The 15,707-nt window shown below is 44.4% G+C and overlaps 4 protein-coding genes across 5 annotated transcripts; 1 reads left to right on the forward strand and 3 right to left on the reverse strand.

Annotated features, from left to right (window-relative positions):
* Positions 1–86: 86 nt before the first annotated feature.
* fy (fuzzy planar cell polarity protein-like protein) lies at positions 87–1,824 on the reverse strand. The gene is made up of 3 exons (XM_017149371.3): positions 1,680–1,824; positions 506–1,620; positions 87–447 (listed from the first exon to the last, which is right to left on the reverse strand). The coding sequence occupies exons 1-3, from the start codon at positions 1,755–1,757 to the stop codon at positions 390–392; spliced, it is 1,251 nt and encodes a 416-aa protein (XP_017004860.2). The 5' UTR covers positions 1,758–1,824; the 3' UTR covers positions 87–389.
* Positions 1,825–2,207: 383 nt separating this feature from the next.
* Positions 2,208–8,347, forward strand: emb (exportin-1 emb). Of its 2 annotated transcripts, XR_011417586.1 has the most exons (8): positions 2,208–2,305; positions 2,673–4,491; positions 4,617–4,987; positions 5,517–5,996; positions 6,058–6,390; positions 6,834–7,199; positions 7,256–7,546; positions 8,038–8,347. XR_011417586.1 is itself a non-coding variant. In XM_017149320.3 (7 exons), exons 2-7 carry the CDS (start codon positions 3,000–3,002, stop codon positions 7,403–7,405), a joined length of 3,192 nt encoding a protein of 1,063 aa, XP_017004809.1. In that variant the 5' UTR covers positions 2,208–2,305; positions 2,673–2,999; the 3' UTR covers positions 7,406–8,347. The 2 variants fall into 2 exon arrangements, 1 of the variants encoding a protein (XP_017004809.1); XM_017149320.3 differs by having other exon boundaries at positions 7,256–8,347.
* Positions 8,348–8,467: 120 nt separating this feature from the next.
* Positions 8,468–11,540, reverse strand: Naglu (N-acetyl-alpha-glucosaminidase). The gene is made up of 2 exons (XM_017149321.3): positions 11,239–11,540; positions 8,468–10,653 (listed from the first exon to the last, which is right to left on the reverse strand). Exons 1-2 carry the CDS (start codon positions 11,485–11,487, stop codon positions 8,575–8,577), a joined length of 2,328 nt encoding a protein of 775 aa, XP_017004810.2. The 5' UTR covers positions 11,488–11,540; the 3' UTR covers positions 8,468–8,574.
* Positions 11,541–12,310: 770 nt separating this feature from the next.
* Positions 12,311–15,236, reverse strand: LOC108062619 (uncharacterized). The gene is made up of 2 exons (XM_017149369.3): positions 14,846–15,236; positions 12,311–14,778 (listed from the first exon to the last, which is right to left on the reverse strand). Exon 2 carries the CDS (start codon positions 14,767–14,769, stop codon positions 13,453–13,455), a length of 1,317 nt encoding a protein of 438 aa, XP_017004858.2. The 5' UTR covers positions 14,770–14,778; positions 14,846–15,236; the 3' UTR covers positions 12,311–13,452.
* Positions 15,237–15,707: the final 471 nt, after the last annotated feature.

Genomic DNA, 15,707 nt, shown 5'->3' on the forward strand with positions numbered 1-15,707 from the left:
TTAGCGCTTATAATTTTTATATGCGTTTTCAGGACGGTTAAACTTTTCCATATTCAAAATATAATAATTAAAACGTAATTGTTCTTAAAGAAGAGGGCCGTTTCCTCGTGCTTAGCGGCCAACCAATTTAAATATTCGCAATATTATTGAATAGTATTAAAGGAGAAGCACATATGTACTTGATTCATAAAGTCCTTTAAATAAAAACTCAGATTTAATATTTGTGTTTGAATAAATAGTATTTCTAAGGACGGTTTATCATAGGTCATTAAAGCCTTTTTTTAAGATTCATTTTAGGTTTGGTAACCAATAGAGCTTAAAGCTACCTAATACCAAGTATAAATAGTAGAAAAATATCAGTCTTATAGAATTCAGGAAGAAAGGACGGTTCACCAGCATACAGACTTTTCCTGGAGAATGTTGTCATGGATGCGTTGCGCCAGAAATCTGTAAATATAAACCTTTCTTAGAAAGGATTCCCCAAATTCAATGATTCTTTACAAACCTCATTGCGTGCGAGGGCACAGCAGCTACGAACAGCAGAAACAAGACATTTCCCAGCTCATCCGTATGGGCATAGCACTTGTGATAGTCCGAGCAGCTATATTGGTCCACCAAAAGAGTCTTATTGCTCGACGACTCTCCTTCAAATTGATGCAGTGCATCCATGGTCTGATCGAAGAACTTCTTAAGAATGTCCAGGCGCTGCAGGTCGCCGACAATGATGCGCTTAACACTAGCCGACTGGTTGAGATTCCTGGTGAACAGACTTTTCCGTGAGTGTCGGTTTACCAGAATGATGGCCAGCACACTGCCATCGATGTCCAGGTGCTCGGGCAAACTGCGCGGCACACAACGCTCAGCGGCGGCCAGTAGGTTGCTCTCATTGCGATAGGCACTCATGGCATGCGCATGGAGCTCTCGAAACGAGGCATTTTCAGCGCCACACAGGACACACAAGGCACTATTAGATGCCACGGGAATGCTGACAAATCGGTAGGCTATGTGGGGACTCTTAACGGGCAGATAGACGGGCACATCGTGCTGCAAAGTGCTCGATGAGTTGAGCAGGAAGAGGAGGAGTTCCCGATCGCGAGTGTCCAGATCCCACCAGCCCTCGGTGGCCACGGCGATTCGGTGACCCACCACCAGGCAGCAGAAGAGCGAGCCGCAGTGACCACTGAACTCATTGAGGCACTGCAGCAATTGGGCATTCTCCGCCGCCAGCAGGCAGTCCGTGTAGCCCAGGAGCTGGGTGCCCGCGCAGGCCGCCTCCAGAATGGCGTCCACAATGGGCACATACTTCTTGGCGTCCTTCTTCAGCCGCTCCAGCAACGTGGCATGCGCCATTTCCGCGGCCCGGGTGATGAACATGCCGATGGCCCCGAAAACGAGATCCGCCAGCGTCTGGAGCAGCTGCTCCGAGCCCACGCCGCAGCCGCAGACGATCAGGGTGATGGCGTCGCTGTCCCGCCAGATGTACGTCCACTCCTCGGCGTCCGCGGGAGCCAGATTCTGGCTGGGCTGCTGTTTGCTGGTCGTCGTGGCCTCCAGTTGGATGCCCAGCGATTTGAAGAACATGTGAAAGCCGTTGAGGGAGGCCACCGTGGAGAAGGGTAGCTAAATAGGGTAGGGGGGTTGATCACTAGCCGGATTAAAGAAGTAACTATGACTCTTACATTTTCGCATTCTCCCTTCTTTCTTGTAAACACGGGCAAGCCGCCATTTGTCGTCAAACATAACAAATAAATAGACATTGCAGCTCTTCTTCTTTTCAAAACATGCAACGTAGGAGGTTAATCGAGTGTTCTTAGAAGTTATCGAAAAACATCGATATTTTAAAATCTATCCATATTCGATTGTTGAAATACTGATCGGCTAATAAATTTATACCGAAAATAACATAAATTAAATTTTTTCTAAAGATAAGATTGTATTTTTAAAAAAACCTAAAGCAGGACCCGAAATTTATTGAGCTCTGAATTCATCAATTGTAATATATATTAATGTACGTATAGTCTAATGTATTGATAAGTATTATTAAAATTAAATTGTATGGTAACTTATTTAATTAATTTAAACCCCATAGGCTTTGAACAATCCAACTTTACTTGCCCCAATTATTTAATCCATGCGTTTAGCCATCGATAACTATCGATCGCTCTGCATGCAAGTCTGCGCACCAGGGCCGCATACCTTGTTTTCACCAACCGCAATACGGCCACACCGCACTTACACAAATTGCATTTCGCATTGTCCGTCGTCGTCGTTTTCTCACGCTGCTCTTTTCTGGAATCGGAAAAAGGTAAGCTGGATAAGTGAATTGCATGGTTGTGATTGCTAATTACGCTCCGCGCCGTCGCTGGCGATCGCGGAAAGCCCCAAAAAGTGCAAAATGCCGCCGCAGTGGCTGGTCGCATTTGCGGCGGCGATGCGTTCGCCTGTGCCTGCCTGCTTGCGTGTGTGTGTGTGTGGTGTGCCGAGCGCTCGCTTGTATGTGTGCGTGTGCGAAAAAGTGTAAGCGCGCGCAGGCAGTAAGCGTGCGCTTGTAGTTGTAAGTGTGTTCCAAAAAAATGAAATTGGAAAATAGAAAATAAATATGGTTGCCTGTCGGCCGACAGGCGGACGCAATACGCAATATGTTTTAACTTCAAGAACGATCTAATTCGCAGCTCCAGGTCCAGTCCCGGCACCAGATCCAGATCCCGATCCGATCCAGATCGAGAGTCGCCGCTCCTCACCGTCATCACAGAAGAAGAAGAAGAAGAGCAGAAGCCGCCGCACACCTCCGTCACTACAACAAAAGAAAGAAGAAGAAGCCGAAGAAGAAGAGAAAAAACAACAAGAAGAAAGTAAATTACATATAAAGGAAATTCGAGAGGAGAAATTCGAGAAAACCCAGCTCACCAGGCGGCGGCGGAGGAAGCCAAGAAGCTATCAAGATTAACGCGGATACCACTGCCGAGCGACGCAGGCGCGAACGCCGCTTCTTCTACCACATGGCGACCGTGTTGACATCGGACGAAGCGAGCAAGATGCTCGACTTCACCCAGAAGCTGGACATCAATCTGCTGGACAAGATCGTCGAGACGGTGTACACAGCGCAGGGTGAGCAGCTGCGCCTCGCCCAGAGCATACTGACCACGCTGAAGGAGCATCCGGAGTCGTGGACGCGGGTGGATAGCATTTTGGAGTACTCACAGAACCAGCGGACCAAGTTCTATGCCCTGCAAATTCTCGAGGAGGTGATCAAGACGCGCTGGAAGGTGTTGCCGCGCAACCAATGCGAGGGCATCAAGAAGTATGTGGTCAGTCTGATCATCAAGACCTCCTCCGATCCGAATGTCATGGAGCAGAACAAGGTGTATCTGAATAAGCTGAACATGATATTGGTGCACATCCTGAAGCGCGAATGGCCGCGCAACTGGGAGACGTTCATCAGTGACATTGTGGGTGCCTCGAAGACAAACGAAAGCCTCTGCATGAACAACATGGTCATTCTGAAGAACCTCAGCGAGGAGGTCTTCGACTTTTCGCAGGGCCAAATCACGCAAACGAAGGCCAAGCATTTGAAGGACACCATGTGCTCAGAGTTCTCGCAGATCTTCAATCTCTGCTCCTTCGTCCTGGAGAGCTCCATGAACGCCGCCCTCATCCACGTCACACTGGAGACCCTGCTGCGTTTCCTCAACTGGATACCGCTGGGCTACATCTTCGAGACGCCGCAGATCGAGACGCTGGTCTTCAAGTTCCTCAGCGTGCCCATGTTCCGCAATGTGACCCTGAAGTGCCTGTCCGAGATCGCCGGTTTGACGGCGACCAATTACGATGAGAATTTCGCGACGCTCTTCAAGGACACGATGGTGCAGCTGGATCAGATCGTTGGCCAGAACATGAACATGAATCACATATTCAAGCACGGCACCGATACGGAGCAGGAGCTGGTCCTCAATCTCGCCATGTTCCTGTGCACCTTCCTCAAGGAGCACGGCAAGCTGGTCGAGGATGCCAAGTATGTGGACTACCTGAACCAGGCGCTCATGTATCTGGTGATGATCAGCGAGGTGGAGGACGTGGAGGTGTTCAAGATCTGTCTGGAGTACTGGAACAGCCTGGTGGAGGATCTGTACAACTCGGAGTTTTTCCACCCCACGCTGGAGTCCTCGAAGCGGCAGCAGGTGTATCCCCGTCGACGATTCTACGCCCCCATCCTGTCCAAAGTGCGTTTCATAATGATATCGCGCATGGCCAAGCCGGAGGAGGTGCTGGTGGTGGAGAACGAGAACGGGGAGGTGGTGCGTGAGTTCATGAAGGACACCAACTCGATAAATCTATACAAGAACATGCGCGAAACGCTCGTCTTTCTCACCCATCTGGACTCTGTGGACACGGACCGCATCATGACGCTAAAGCTGTTGAATCAGGTGAACGGATCGGAATTCTCTTGGAAGAACCTGAACACGCTGTGCTGGGCCATTGGTTCCATATCCGGTGAGCGATTTTCTGGGGTTTTCTTTTTATAAATCAAGGTTTAACAATTCGTTCTCTCGTCGAATCAAATATATTTAGATACTGATATTTTCTTCACTTTACTAATATCAATTTCCTTCCCTTAGGTGCTTTTTGTGAGGAGGACGAGAAACGTTTCCTGGTCACCGTCATCAAGGATCTTTTAGGCCTGTGCGAGCAGAAGAAGGGCAAGGACAACAAGGCCATCATTGCCTCCAATATCATGTATGTGGTGGGCCAGTATCCGCGCTTCCTGCGCGCCCACTGGAAATTCCTCAAGACGGTGGTAAACAAACTCTTCGAATTTATGCACGAAACGCACGATGGTGTCCAGGACATGGCATGCGACACGTTCATCAAGATCGCCATCAAGTGCCGCCGCTACTTTGTCACCATCCAGCCGAATGAGGCCTGCACCTTTATTGACGAGATTCTCACAACAATGAGCAGCATCATTTGTGATCTGCAGCCGCAACAGGTAATAAATGATTTTATTGCATTTAAGTTAGAGCCCTGCGTTAATCATTCAATTTTTGTTTTATCATAAGATGCCATAAAAATGGCTGATTTGTTTATTTCAATTCTATGTGAAATAATTGAATGTTTTTCTAATTCATTTCGAATTGAATGAATGAATGAATAATTTTTATGAATTTTTTTGAATTTGCCAGATTTTTTTGTGCTTTCTTTTGAGAACAAAAAGTGGCAAATTTTTAACAAATCAATGTTAACTGCTTAGTAAATAAAATTCAGGCAGATTTAATCACAAAATTATGGGCCTTTCTTCTTCAAAAGAAATTGTCGTTTGAATTATTTCGGAATTCATGCCATTCATTCTATTCTATTCTATTAAACTCAAAATTCCAATTCATTTAATTCTATTAAATTAAAAATTCTAATTAATTCATTAAATCCATTCATGCAGGGCTCTATTTTAAGTATAAACACAGAAAGGCCATAAATATTTCTATTTTACCAAATACTCATATTTATGTTAACCCTTTTAGGTTCACACATTCTACGAAGCTGTCGGCTACATGATCTCCGCCCAGGTGGATCAGGTGCAGCAGGACGTGCTCATCGAGCGCTACATGCAATTGCCTAACCAGGTTTGGGATGACATCATATCCCGGGCCTCGAAGAACGTTGACTTCCTGAAGAACATGACCGCTGTGAAGCAGCTGGGCAGCATCCTCAAGACGAACGTGGCTGCCTGCAAGGCCCTGGGACACGCGTACGTCATCCAGCTGGGCCGCATATATCTGGACATGCTGAATGTGTACAAGATAACCTCGGAGAACATCATCCAGGCCATCGAGGTGAACGGCGTGAATGTGAACAATCAGCCCCTGATCAAGACCATGCATGTGGTCAAGAAGGAGACGCTCAACTTGATATCCGAGTGGGTGTCGCGCTCCAACGACAATCAGTTGGTGATGGACAACTTCATACCGCCTTTGCTGGACGCTATATTGCTAGATTATCAGGTAGGGTCCCTATATTACCTATATAAGATAAATTATAACTAAGTTAACTCCTCTTTTTTAGCGCTGCAAAGTTCCATCGGCACGCGAGCCAAAGGTTTTGAGTGCGATGGCAACCATTGTGCATAAATTGCGCCAGCATATCACAAATGAAGTACCAAAAATATTTGACGCCGTCTTCGAGTGCACGCTGGACATGATCAACAAGAACTTTGAGGACTTCCCCCAGCACCGGCTCAGCTTCTACGAGCTGCTGCAGGCGGTTAATGCGCACTGCTTCAAGGCGTTCCTCAACATACCGCCGGCTCAGTTCAAACTGGTCTTTGACTCGGTGGTGTGGGCATTCAAGCACACCATGCGCAATGTGGCCGACATGGGATTGAATATCCTCTTTAAGGTGAATATCTCATTCCTAGAAGAATACAGTTTCCAACTAGAGCCCTGCATTCAATGAATTATTCTGAATATTTTGTTTTTTTATGAATGAATTAATTAGAATTTTGAGTTTAATAGAATTGAATGAATCTGAATTTTGAGTTTAATAGAATTGAATGATTGAATGGCATGAATTCCGAAATAATTCAAACGACAATTTCTTTAGAAGAAAAAAGGGCCATAATTTTGTGATTAAATCTGCATGAATTTTATTTCATTCATTCATTCAATTCGAAATGAATTAGAAAAACATTCAATTTATTTCACATAGAATTAAGCAAATCAGAAATTTCATAGCTTACTATGATAAAACAAAAATTAAATGATTCACGCAGGGATCTAATCTCATTCCAAGTTTCCAACAAAGTCGACTTATTAATATTAATTTTATTTATTCATTTACAGATGCTTCAAAACTTAGACCAGCATCCGGGTGCGGCGCAGAGCTTCTACCAGACCTACTTCACCGATATTCTGATGCAGATATTCTCGGTGGTGACCGACACCTCTCACACGGCTGGGCTGCCCAATCATGCCATCATCCTGGCGTACATGTTCTCACTGGTGGAGAACAGGAAGATTACGGTGGACCTGGGACCGATACCGGATAATATGATATTCATACAGGAGTATGTCGCGTCCCTGCTGAAATCGGCATTCAACCATCTGTCCGATAATCAGATCAAAGTCTTTGTCACTGGCCTTTTCAATTTGGACGAGAATGTGCAAGCATTTAAGGAGCATTTGAGAGATTTCCTCATACAGATTCGCGTGAGTATACTATGAATATTTTCCTAAATAAAATGAAACTAAAAACTGATTTACAGGAGGCCACCGGTGAGGACGACTCCGATCTGTATTTGGAGGAGCGCGAAGCGGCTCTGGCCGAAGAGCAGTCTAACAAACATCAAATGCAGCGTAATATTCCAGGCATGTTGAATCCGCACGAGTTGCCCGAGGATATGCAGGACGAATAGATGTCGATGTCGATGTCCCTGAGCTAGAATGTTTTAGTTGATGCTTGAGAATGATGATATGATGATGAGGATGAGGATGGTGATGTATGAGTGTTTCTCGAGCGAGAAAGTATAAATGTTTGTTTGATTGAATGCATATAAGTACGTTATATATATAAATACACCCACACACGACCCAAAACACACACACACATGCATACACATACTTCTATACAGATATAGTTGCGTTAAATGGTGAATGAGTAAATGGTTATTCGTGCGCAATTACATACATTAATATGATTAACATATTTTTGCGCATTGTCCTCGACATACCAGCATAAATAAGAAGCCCAGCCAGTTCCCAACTCCTTTATCCGCCCCTTATCCACATTATATAGTTGTAAAACTTCATACTAAAGGCAAACGATACGAAAGATGCAAACACTTTATTGTACTAATATAAAATAATGTTTGTTTAGAATTTTTTAAATGAGTAATTGTAGAAATATCGAGTATGAATGAATATTTGAATATTTGAATATTGAGCAAACACAAACACACCTCTCAGAGAAACCCCACACAAACAAGAGCAAAGGAAACAACAATAATATGAGAAAAAAGAAAAACCTAAAATAAATATTAATTTGTAGTGACATAAACAGAAGATCAGAGAAGCAGCAGGAGTAAACAAAATTCTATGCAATCGTTTTGCATAGTTTAGAATTAACACGACGATGAAGACGATGATGAACACAATAAGGAGATGATCAAGCAAACACGGCATCATAACCAGAATAGAGTTCATGCAATGTGTGAAAAATAGAACTAAAACGCAAATACCCAAAACACAAATACATCAAGAAAAACAAAAATAACCATAGTAATGCGTATTAATGATCATGTTTAAATTTTTACATAATTAGTTTGTACATTAATTTAAATAAAAATCAATTAAAACTACATTGATGTATGATGCAAAAAGCCATATTCAAGTTTTAATTATAAATAAGGATGTTTCGAACAGGAGAACAATTTTGAACAGTAATCCAGTTAGACACGTTTTTAAGGATACTGAAGATCTTTTTCATACGATTAAACATTTATTTTTATTATTTAAAGTCAAGCTTACAGAGATTTAAATGAAATATTTGAATTGGCAGTCATACAATTGATTAAATTAATACAAATTATTTAGGGCCCAATTTTCGCGGCACCGACAGTCGATTGTTGTGCAGAAATTGCGTGTCCTTTGAATAGTCTTTCCAGGTTTCGAAAATTCGCTGTGAAATGAGCCAGGTATTGCCAAGCGGCTCCAGAGGATAACTCTCCGTCCAGTTGCTAAAAGGCAGTTCGATTCGCTGCGAGACCTTCTGCTTGAAAGCGGTGCCATTGAAGGGTCGCTGGGAGTGCAGAGCCACGTTCACCTCCTCCAGGAAGAGGGTCCATCGGGGCAGGTAGTAATCGCTCACCAATCCCGACCACTGTTTGCAGGCGTAGTCCAGGATCTGACCATCGGGACCCCAGGCGGTGATTTGGTTCCTGGCATTGAATTCAAAGTTGCTACGCTCCTCGGCATTTGGAGCAGCTTGCTTGGCCTGCTCTAGCCATGGACCCAGCAGGAAGTTCCTGCCGCTGGCCAGGATCATCTCCAAATCTTCAAGGAGCTCCAGTAGTTTAGAGCTGAGGTATTCAAATCGCGGAACCTGTCGCTTTCGGTAGGCAGACCTCAGATTGATGTACAACTGATCGGCGCTGATCTGCAGAAACTGCCTGGTTATGTCCACCAAATCGTGCTCATACATATCGTATCGGTCGTCATCCAGCGGAATTATGGATCTCGAGGAGAGCATCAGATGCCAGGCATCCAAAACATCGCTTGCATTATACCATGTAAAAGGTTCCTGGTTGAAGGAAGGCCTCCGAGTCACCACATACTGACCCCGCATCTTCTGCAGTCCCCGGAAGGAGTAGACACTGTCCCTCAGCAGCAGCCAAGCCTGCTCCAGTCGCTCATCCTTCACCCCATAACGTGTTAGAGGGTAATGCACGAACCAACTATCCAAATCCAAGGGTTCATCACTCCAGCCGCGCTCCAAAGTCAGCGAATACATCACATAGTTCTGGCCAATGCCCTCGGGAGTGATCCCGGTGCCCACCAAACTGCTGTTGGGCCAACGACGCGCTGCCTCTATTCCTGAGTTTATCAGCTTGGCGGATCCGAACATCCCAAGGGTGCCACCAAAGTTATGCAGCATGCACCAAACGAAGGGCTGTCCAAAATAGGATTCAGTGAGCTCGTATTGCGGGAACTGTTCGCTCTGGAGATCGAGCACCAGGATGCGGCCACATGGAACGGCGGTGAGGAAAGCCCTCGCCATGTCCGGCGTCCAAAAGGGATTCTTGACGAACATCCAACCCTGCAGCAGCCAAATGGCCCGGGGATCAATCGCCCGCATGGATTCGTATATCGCCGCCGCTGTGGATCGCATGTAATCCGGTTTGGCCACCGGTGGCTCCAGTTCGTTGAAGGGATCACAAAAGAATATGTGATTCGAGCCATAGGTGGTAACTACGCGACTGAGGAAGCTCTCGGCTATCTGGTGGAAAAGCGGCTCCGTGGGTTCCACAAAGAGACCGCAGCAATAGCGATCGGGAAACTGATTCCATCGCTGCACCTTTATAAAAGTGGAATTGGGATGCAAACGTTGGAGAGCCCGTGGAACATGACCAGCAAAAGCGGGCAGGGCCACACTCATGCCGAGATTCCGCTGGGCTCCGAGGATCTCCTGCTGGAGGAGCAGTTGCAATCGTCGCCATTCGGGCGTCAGAGGTCCTGCCCATCCGCGGATATTGCCCATGCGTTGCCAGGCCTGAAAAGCGGGTCCAGCTAGATGATCATCGATCTCCTCCTGATTAAGGCCCATCTGCGTGTACACCTCCACCCAGATGGCTTCCTGGACGGGGGCAATGGTGAGGCTGATGCCCATCAGGGCCATCCAATCCAGGTGGCGGCGCCACTGCTCCAGGCCCCACCACGCGAAGCTGTAGCTCCAGGTGCAGACGTTCTGGTGATAGATCATCGGACTGGCTGACGTCGACTCGATGGTCACATTGGGCAACTTCAGATTGCTGGGCAGCTCGATGCGCATCTTGAACCAATCCACGTCCTTGTTCAGGACGTATTTCAGGTAGTGATGGAAGGCCTTGCACACGGATACTCCATCCCAGCCCACCAGAAGAATTCGACCATCGTTTAGCATGGAAATCTGCAAGAGAAAGATGATTTTTATTTTTTTAAATTTGTTTATGTATCCAAAATAAATATTTTTCTTACTTTTAAAACCATACATATGTATTTATGTATATTATTTTGGAAAAAAATCATGAAATCAAATATTTTTTACCATTTTATCTCATTTAGAGAGGTACAAATTGTCCATTTTGGTTTTTAGGTGTTTTGTTTTAATGGGACGACTTTTGAAAAACCCTAATTTTCAAAGCCCCACTTGCATCTCAAATTTCCTATTGATTGGGTACATATTATTAAGAGAAAGGTGTTGTTCATTAAATTTATTTATATTTTATTTTGTATCCAAAATAAATAATTTTCTTTCTTATAAAGCCCTATAATATTTTGTGAAAAATAAAAAAGCGACCTCAATTAAAGATATGCATTAAGGCATTATTTTTTAATATTCCATCTCCAAAGGAAATGAGAAAACTGACTATTTTTGCAGCTAGATGCTTTGTTCTCATGAAAGATCTCAACTATATTTTCCAAGCCCCACTTGCATTTCAAATTTCCTATCGATTGGGTGCATATTATTATCAGAAGAATGATTTTTACATACCTGAAAGCTGCGTAGCGCCATCCCCTTATTGACTTGAACCTGAAACAATTGAGAGGATCGTTCGCCGATTACTCGGCTGATTACCGCCCTGGCAGCGATCTCCTGGTCCTTTGGAGGAGTACTAGGCGATAAGTGGGCAGCCAAATGGAGTCCCATTTCACGACCTGGAACCTCCCCATTAGAGTCGTGTCCACGCTCCAGACAAAGAAACGCTAGTAAGGCCAAGGCCAGATTCCAATTGAGCTGCATTTTTTCCGACCGTCGCTCCCATGTGTCAATGTCATTGGAACGCAAGTGACTGACTGACTGACAGCTCCTCCGCTCGCAATTGAAGGTCTCCCGCAGAATGCGGGATGAGAAGAAAGAGCACTAAGTGAGCTCGATGAGCGGACAATGGCAGAGAAGAGCAGCTGGATTCGATCACTTTTTTCTTATCGCCGGATTGAACAATGACGCACTGAAGATTTTCATCGCGGGGGATCTGGAACCCTCTTTTAAAGTACTATAATTTTTATAAGAGGTTTGGGGCGAATAGTGTTAAGATCCTTTCTTCTCCTTTATCTAGTCTTTCACCTTCCTTATAAGTAGTTAATATAAAAATTAGACATCGGATTTTAGGTATAATCGTTTTTTTAAATAAGATTTAAAGTCACAAATTTAAAGTCACAAATTTAAAGTTACAAATTTTATTTATTAAGTTATAGTTAGATTTAGGAAAAACTTAATTGAGGTTTTTGTAAAAAAAATGTATCCAATCAAATGTGGCTTTAAATCATATTTAAAAAAACCATAATATAAAAAAATAACTAAATTAAATTATATAAAAATACAAGAATTTTATGAATTTCTATGACAAAAATCATTACTTCTTCAGAAATGCAAAGGGGTTACTTGAACCAAGGGTATCCTAAAGTCGACCTCGAAAGTTTACTTCTGTTCTATATGTTTTATTGCACTCTCTCTCAATTTAGAAGAAGTATCGGTAAAAACTACTCTTAACCAACAGGCCATTTCAATCCAGGTTCAAAAACCAGGCCATATATCGTTTTAGATCCCCAAGAGATATGATTAAAATACGTAATTACAAGGTCGTTTGAGCTTTATTGCACATATTTCGTCTTAGACACTAACAATAATATAGTTTATGCCGCCGACTGAGCCGCGATCGTAAGTATATAAATTTATGCAACTGCAAAAACCCTCAATTCATCACGCACGTGTGAAATGATGGATGCTCCGTGTGACAATCAGTGTATATAATTCCTAACAAATTTAATAACAATTTAGCGAATATATATAAAATATATGTAAAAAATTATAAACTCACTTCTACCATTTTTGGTTTTTTTTTGTTTCTTTTTCTGGCAACAAAATACAATTTCAAAGCCTTGGCCAACAACAAACGTACGTGTACGTCGGTGATGTATATATTGGTACTTAGGAGCTACGCTTAAATACCTATCATATACAATTTAAATGTTAAAAGCCTTTCGTGTTGCTCACTATGCATAAAATCAAAAATGACTAGCTCTAAACAGCCGCTGGCAAGTACACAAATCATCTAATCACTAGGTAACTCTATGTGGCTATCCTTAAATACAATTTAAGTACGTATGCAATTCATGTCTATGTGTTTTTGGCTGTGTGAGTTTACTGTACTGACTACTAAAACAACCTGGTTATAATATTGTTATAATATTCGTTTGCAAACAAATCTTTGGACAAATCACTCTCAATTTCCATTTTACCACAATCTCCTTGCGTTCCTCAATTCTTGACTGCAGTAAATTCGTTGTGCGCCACCGCCTCCTTATCTTTTTCAAAAGTTTCTCTCTTAGTCAACTCAAGAAAAGTCCTCTTTTAAAATGTGCTTTTCAAAATCAGAAGAACCAGCTTCAATTCAAAAGTTGTGCAAAGTATATGTTCGAGTTTGGAGTTCCCAACTTCACAGCATTTAGCATATTTGGTCAACATTATGCAATTAAAATCGAACCACATTTTATGAAACTCATAGCTAATATTCAAGCTTTTTTGGGCTATTGATCTTGGTAGCTAGATGATGTGTTCCTTGACTTCATTCCTTTGCTATGTAACCCTGTAATTCCGCATTTTAAGGATTAACATTTCTGCTAAGATCTTCATTTCTGGCTCTTCAACTTGGCTTTTTTGCTACCTTCTCGCTTTCTGTAAATTCGTTGCGCACATGGACTCATCTCACTCACTTATCGAGTAGGCTTTCCGAATGCATTTGCTGTGCCTGGTGATTCTCAGTTCCTCGGCATCGTGCGCCGGATGCTGGCGATGTGTCACCGGTTCCGGCACTTCGCTCGAGGACTTGTTCAGCGCATAGGTGCGAATAAAGTCGATGGTGGAGTAGCCTTGCGTCCCGGAGCATTCCTTTGCCTTGTTGGATGGGGTTTCTACCACTTCGGCGGCCACGCTGTTCAGGCTTTGCGTTTGAACGGGTGGTGGAGGAACGTCCAACGTTGTGCCCGCCTCGGGAGTAACTGGAGCAGTCACTGGTGCTGGAGTTGTTGGGTGGTTGACCAGCGACAGGCCGCTGCCAAATCCATTGATGGCTTTCGGAGAACTCGCCGGACCACTGGGACTTCGCGGCTGATCCAGATCCAGCACTATATAGTTTACTCCGCTGCTCCCGGCCAAACTAGTGGGCGTGGCTGGCTCTTGAGTGGCAATCGGTTCCCTTGGCAGCAGCGGCAGCTCCAAGCGATTCACATTCTCGTAGCAACGTTCGTTGCTCAGGTCAAAGATCAGGGCCTCCACATTGGCGTACATATGCACTGCATCGTTGGGACTCAAAAGAGGAGCTGGTGGCGGAGCAGATTCCAGCGGGGGTAGATCCAAGGTGCCCCTCCGCATACTCAACCTATTGCCGGAGGGCGGTGTGGCTAGCAGATCCGTGACATTTCCTCCTTCCAGGCAGCAATCCTGCAGAGCACTGGGCATCAAAACTGGGGACTGCAAATTGGGTGGAGAATCCTCAACTTGCGAGTCGTTCGGCTGCAGTGGATAGGATGCACTGGCGGTAGAGTGATCACTGTGGAAGTTGCCCAGCTGGCGGTTCATTAGGGGAGCCGGCTCCAGGTAGTTATTGCCCTCCGTTCTGCCCATGTTGGCGGACACGGAGTGCGCGGAGTTGACCCGCTCCCGTTCGCCCTGCACAAAGGCATCCGTGTTGACCGCGTTGATGTAGCGCTGGAACATCGGATAGAGCTGCTCGGCGTTGTGCACTCGGAAGGTGTAGATTCCCGGACCGGACATGCATCTGCGTCCCGCCTCGAAGGAGAAGAGATCGGCGTTGAGCCCGTAGCGACGGAGATGCTGCAATGCCCAGACGATGGGCTCGCAGCCGGGCGTCTGGAAGATCAGCTCCCGGGGCGTCAGCTCCAGATAGCCGCTCCGGATGATCGGAGTGCCCGGCGTGGGCTGCAGGTGGGCCACTCGCACACGGAACACATTCTCGTGACCACGCAGCTCGTTCAGCTTGCTGCTGCTAGTGATGCATCCCATGGTAACGAACTAAAGGGCGAATTAATGGTTATTGAAAGGGCATTCCACTCTGGTTAGGCACAGTGATTATGCACACCTGGACGGGCAGATCCGCCTGGTTCTTATCGCAGCGGGCATGGGAAAATTCGCAGGCCGATAAGAGCACCACCACCCACTAGCTCCGCCTGCAATCCGCCACCCACTGGAGGCTCTGTGGGATGGTTGCCTGGTCCTCGCGTTATCCTGGGTGTTTCCTCCTGCTCTGACCAACGGCTGCTCCTCGGCACATATGCTGATTGTTGTCACTCGGCCAGGGAAATTCCGTTTGTGTGGTATAAAAATTCTTCTACGACTTTTCCCTCCTCGCCCAGCAGAACGCAATTGTGAGCAGCGGGAGTGCCAACTTGTTTTTGCAAAAACGATAGAGTTTGAAATAAAACGGAGGAAAATTATAGGTAGGTTAGTTTAGTTTAAAAAAAATGATACTGGCGAAATATAAAAAATAAAGTGAAAGTTAAATTTGGATGAAAATTTTAAATATGCTTCAATTTTCTCGAAATTTAAAGAGTAGGTGATTTAATATCCTTGTTCTTTAGACATCGAGTCACCATTGAATAATAAATAAAAAAAACCAATAAAGTATAAGAAGAACTTTAAAAATATTTTATTTGAAGAAACTTTTTAACATCTGAATTCCCATTCCCTTTTAAGGTTTACGTTTTATAAAAAATAAGTAATCAAATCTCGAAAAACTGTTCTAAAAATTACACAATAATTCAGAATTGTATTAAATTGTTGTAGCTTTTTAACATATATTTTATTAAAATTAATAAACTCAAGCTGATTTTCAAATTATATAGAGGTGTATAAATAGCAAATAGTTTAGCGGGAAATCCACCCTGTTAGCAGCACTGTTTCGTCAGAAAAAAGTCCTAATGCGTTTCACTGCCAAAATACCA

Source organism: Drosophila takahashii, chromosome 2L (genome assembly GCF_030179915.1).
Source record: "Drosophila takahashii strain IR98-3 E-12201 chromosome 2L, DtakHiC1v2, whole genome shotgun sequence".
NCBI classification, from domain to species: Eukaryota; Metazoa; Arthropoda; class Insecta; order Diptera; family Drosophilidae; genus Drosophila; species Drosophila takahashii.

What these genes read in the sequence shown, in the direction of transcription:
- Naglu (XM_017149321.3), bottom strand. Translation starts at nt 11,487, where the DNA reads ATGCAGCTCAATTGGAATCTGGCCTTGGCCTTACTAGCGTTTCTTTGT. An exon ending in TGGCGCTACGCAGCTTTCAG is followed by an intron (nt 10,654 to 11,238) that starts GTATGTAAAAAT and finishes TTTCTCTTGCAG; the next exon opens with ATTTCCATGCTAAACGATGG.
- emb (XM_017149320.3), top strand. Translation starts at nt 3,000, where the DNA reads ATGGCGACCGTGTTGACATCGGACGAAGCGAGCAAGATGCTCGACTTC. An exon ending in GGCCATTGGTTCCATATCCG is followed by an intron (nt 4,492 to 4,616) that starts GTGAGCGATTTT and finishes TCCTTCCCTTAG; the next exon opens with GTGCTTTTTGTGAGGAGGAC. An exon ending in ATTTCCTCATACAGATTCGC is followed by an intron (nt 7,200 to 7,255) that starts GTGAGTATACTA and finishes ACTGATTTACAG; the next exon opens with GAGGCCACCGGTGAGGACGA.
- LOC108062619 (XM_017149369.3), bottom strand. Translation starts at nt 14,769, where the DNA reads ATGGGATGCATCACTAGCAGCAGCAAGCTGAACGAGCTGCGTGGTCAC.
- fy (XM_017149371.3), bottom strand. Translation starts at nt 1,757, where the DNA reads ATGTCTATTTATTTGTTATGTTTGACGACAAATGGCGGCTTGCCCGTG. An exon ending in AGAAGGGAGAATGCGAAAAT is followed by an intron (nt 1,621 to 1,679) that starts GTAAGAGTCATA and finishes TACCCTATTTAG; the next exon opens with CTACCCTTCTCCACGGTGGC. An exon ending in GTGCCCTCGCACGCAATGAG is followed by an intron (nt 448 to 505) that starts GTTTGTAAAGAA and finishes TTATATTTACAG; the next exon opens with ATTTCTGGCGCAACGCATCC.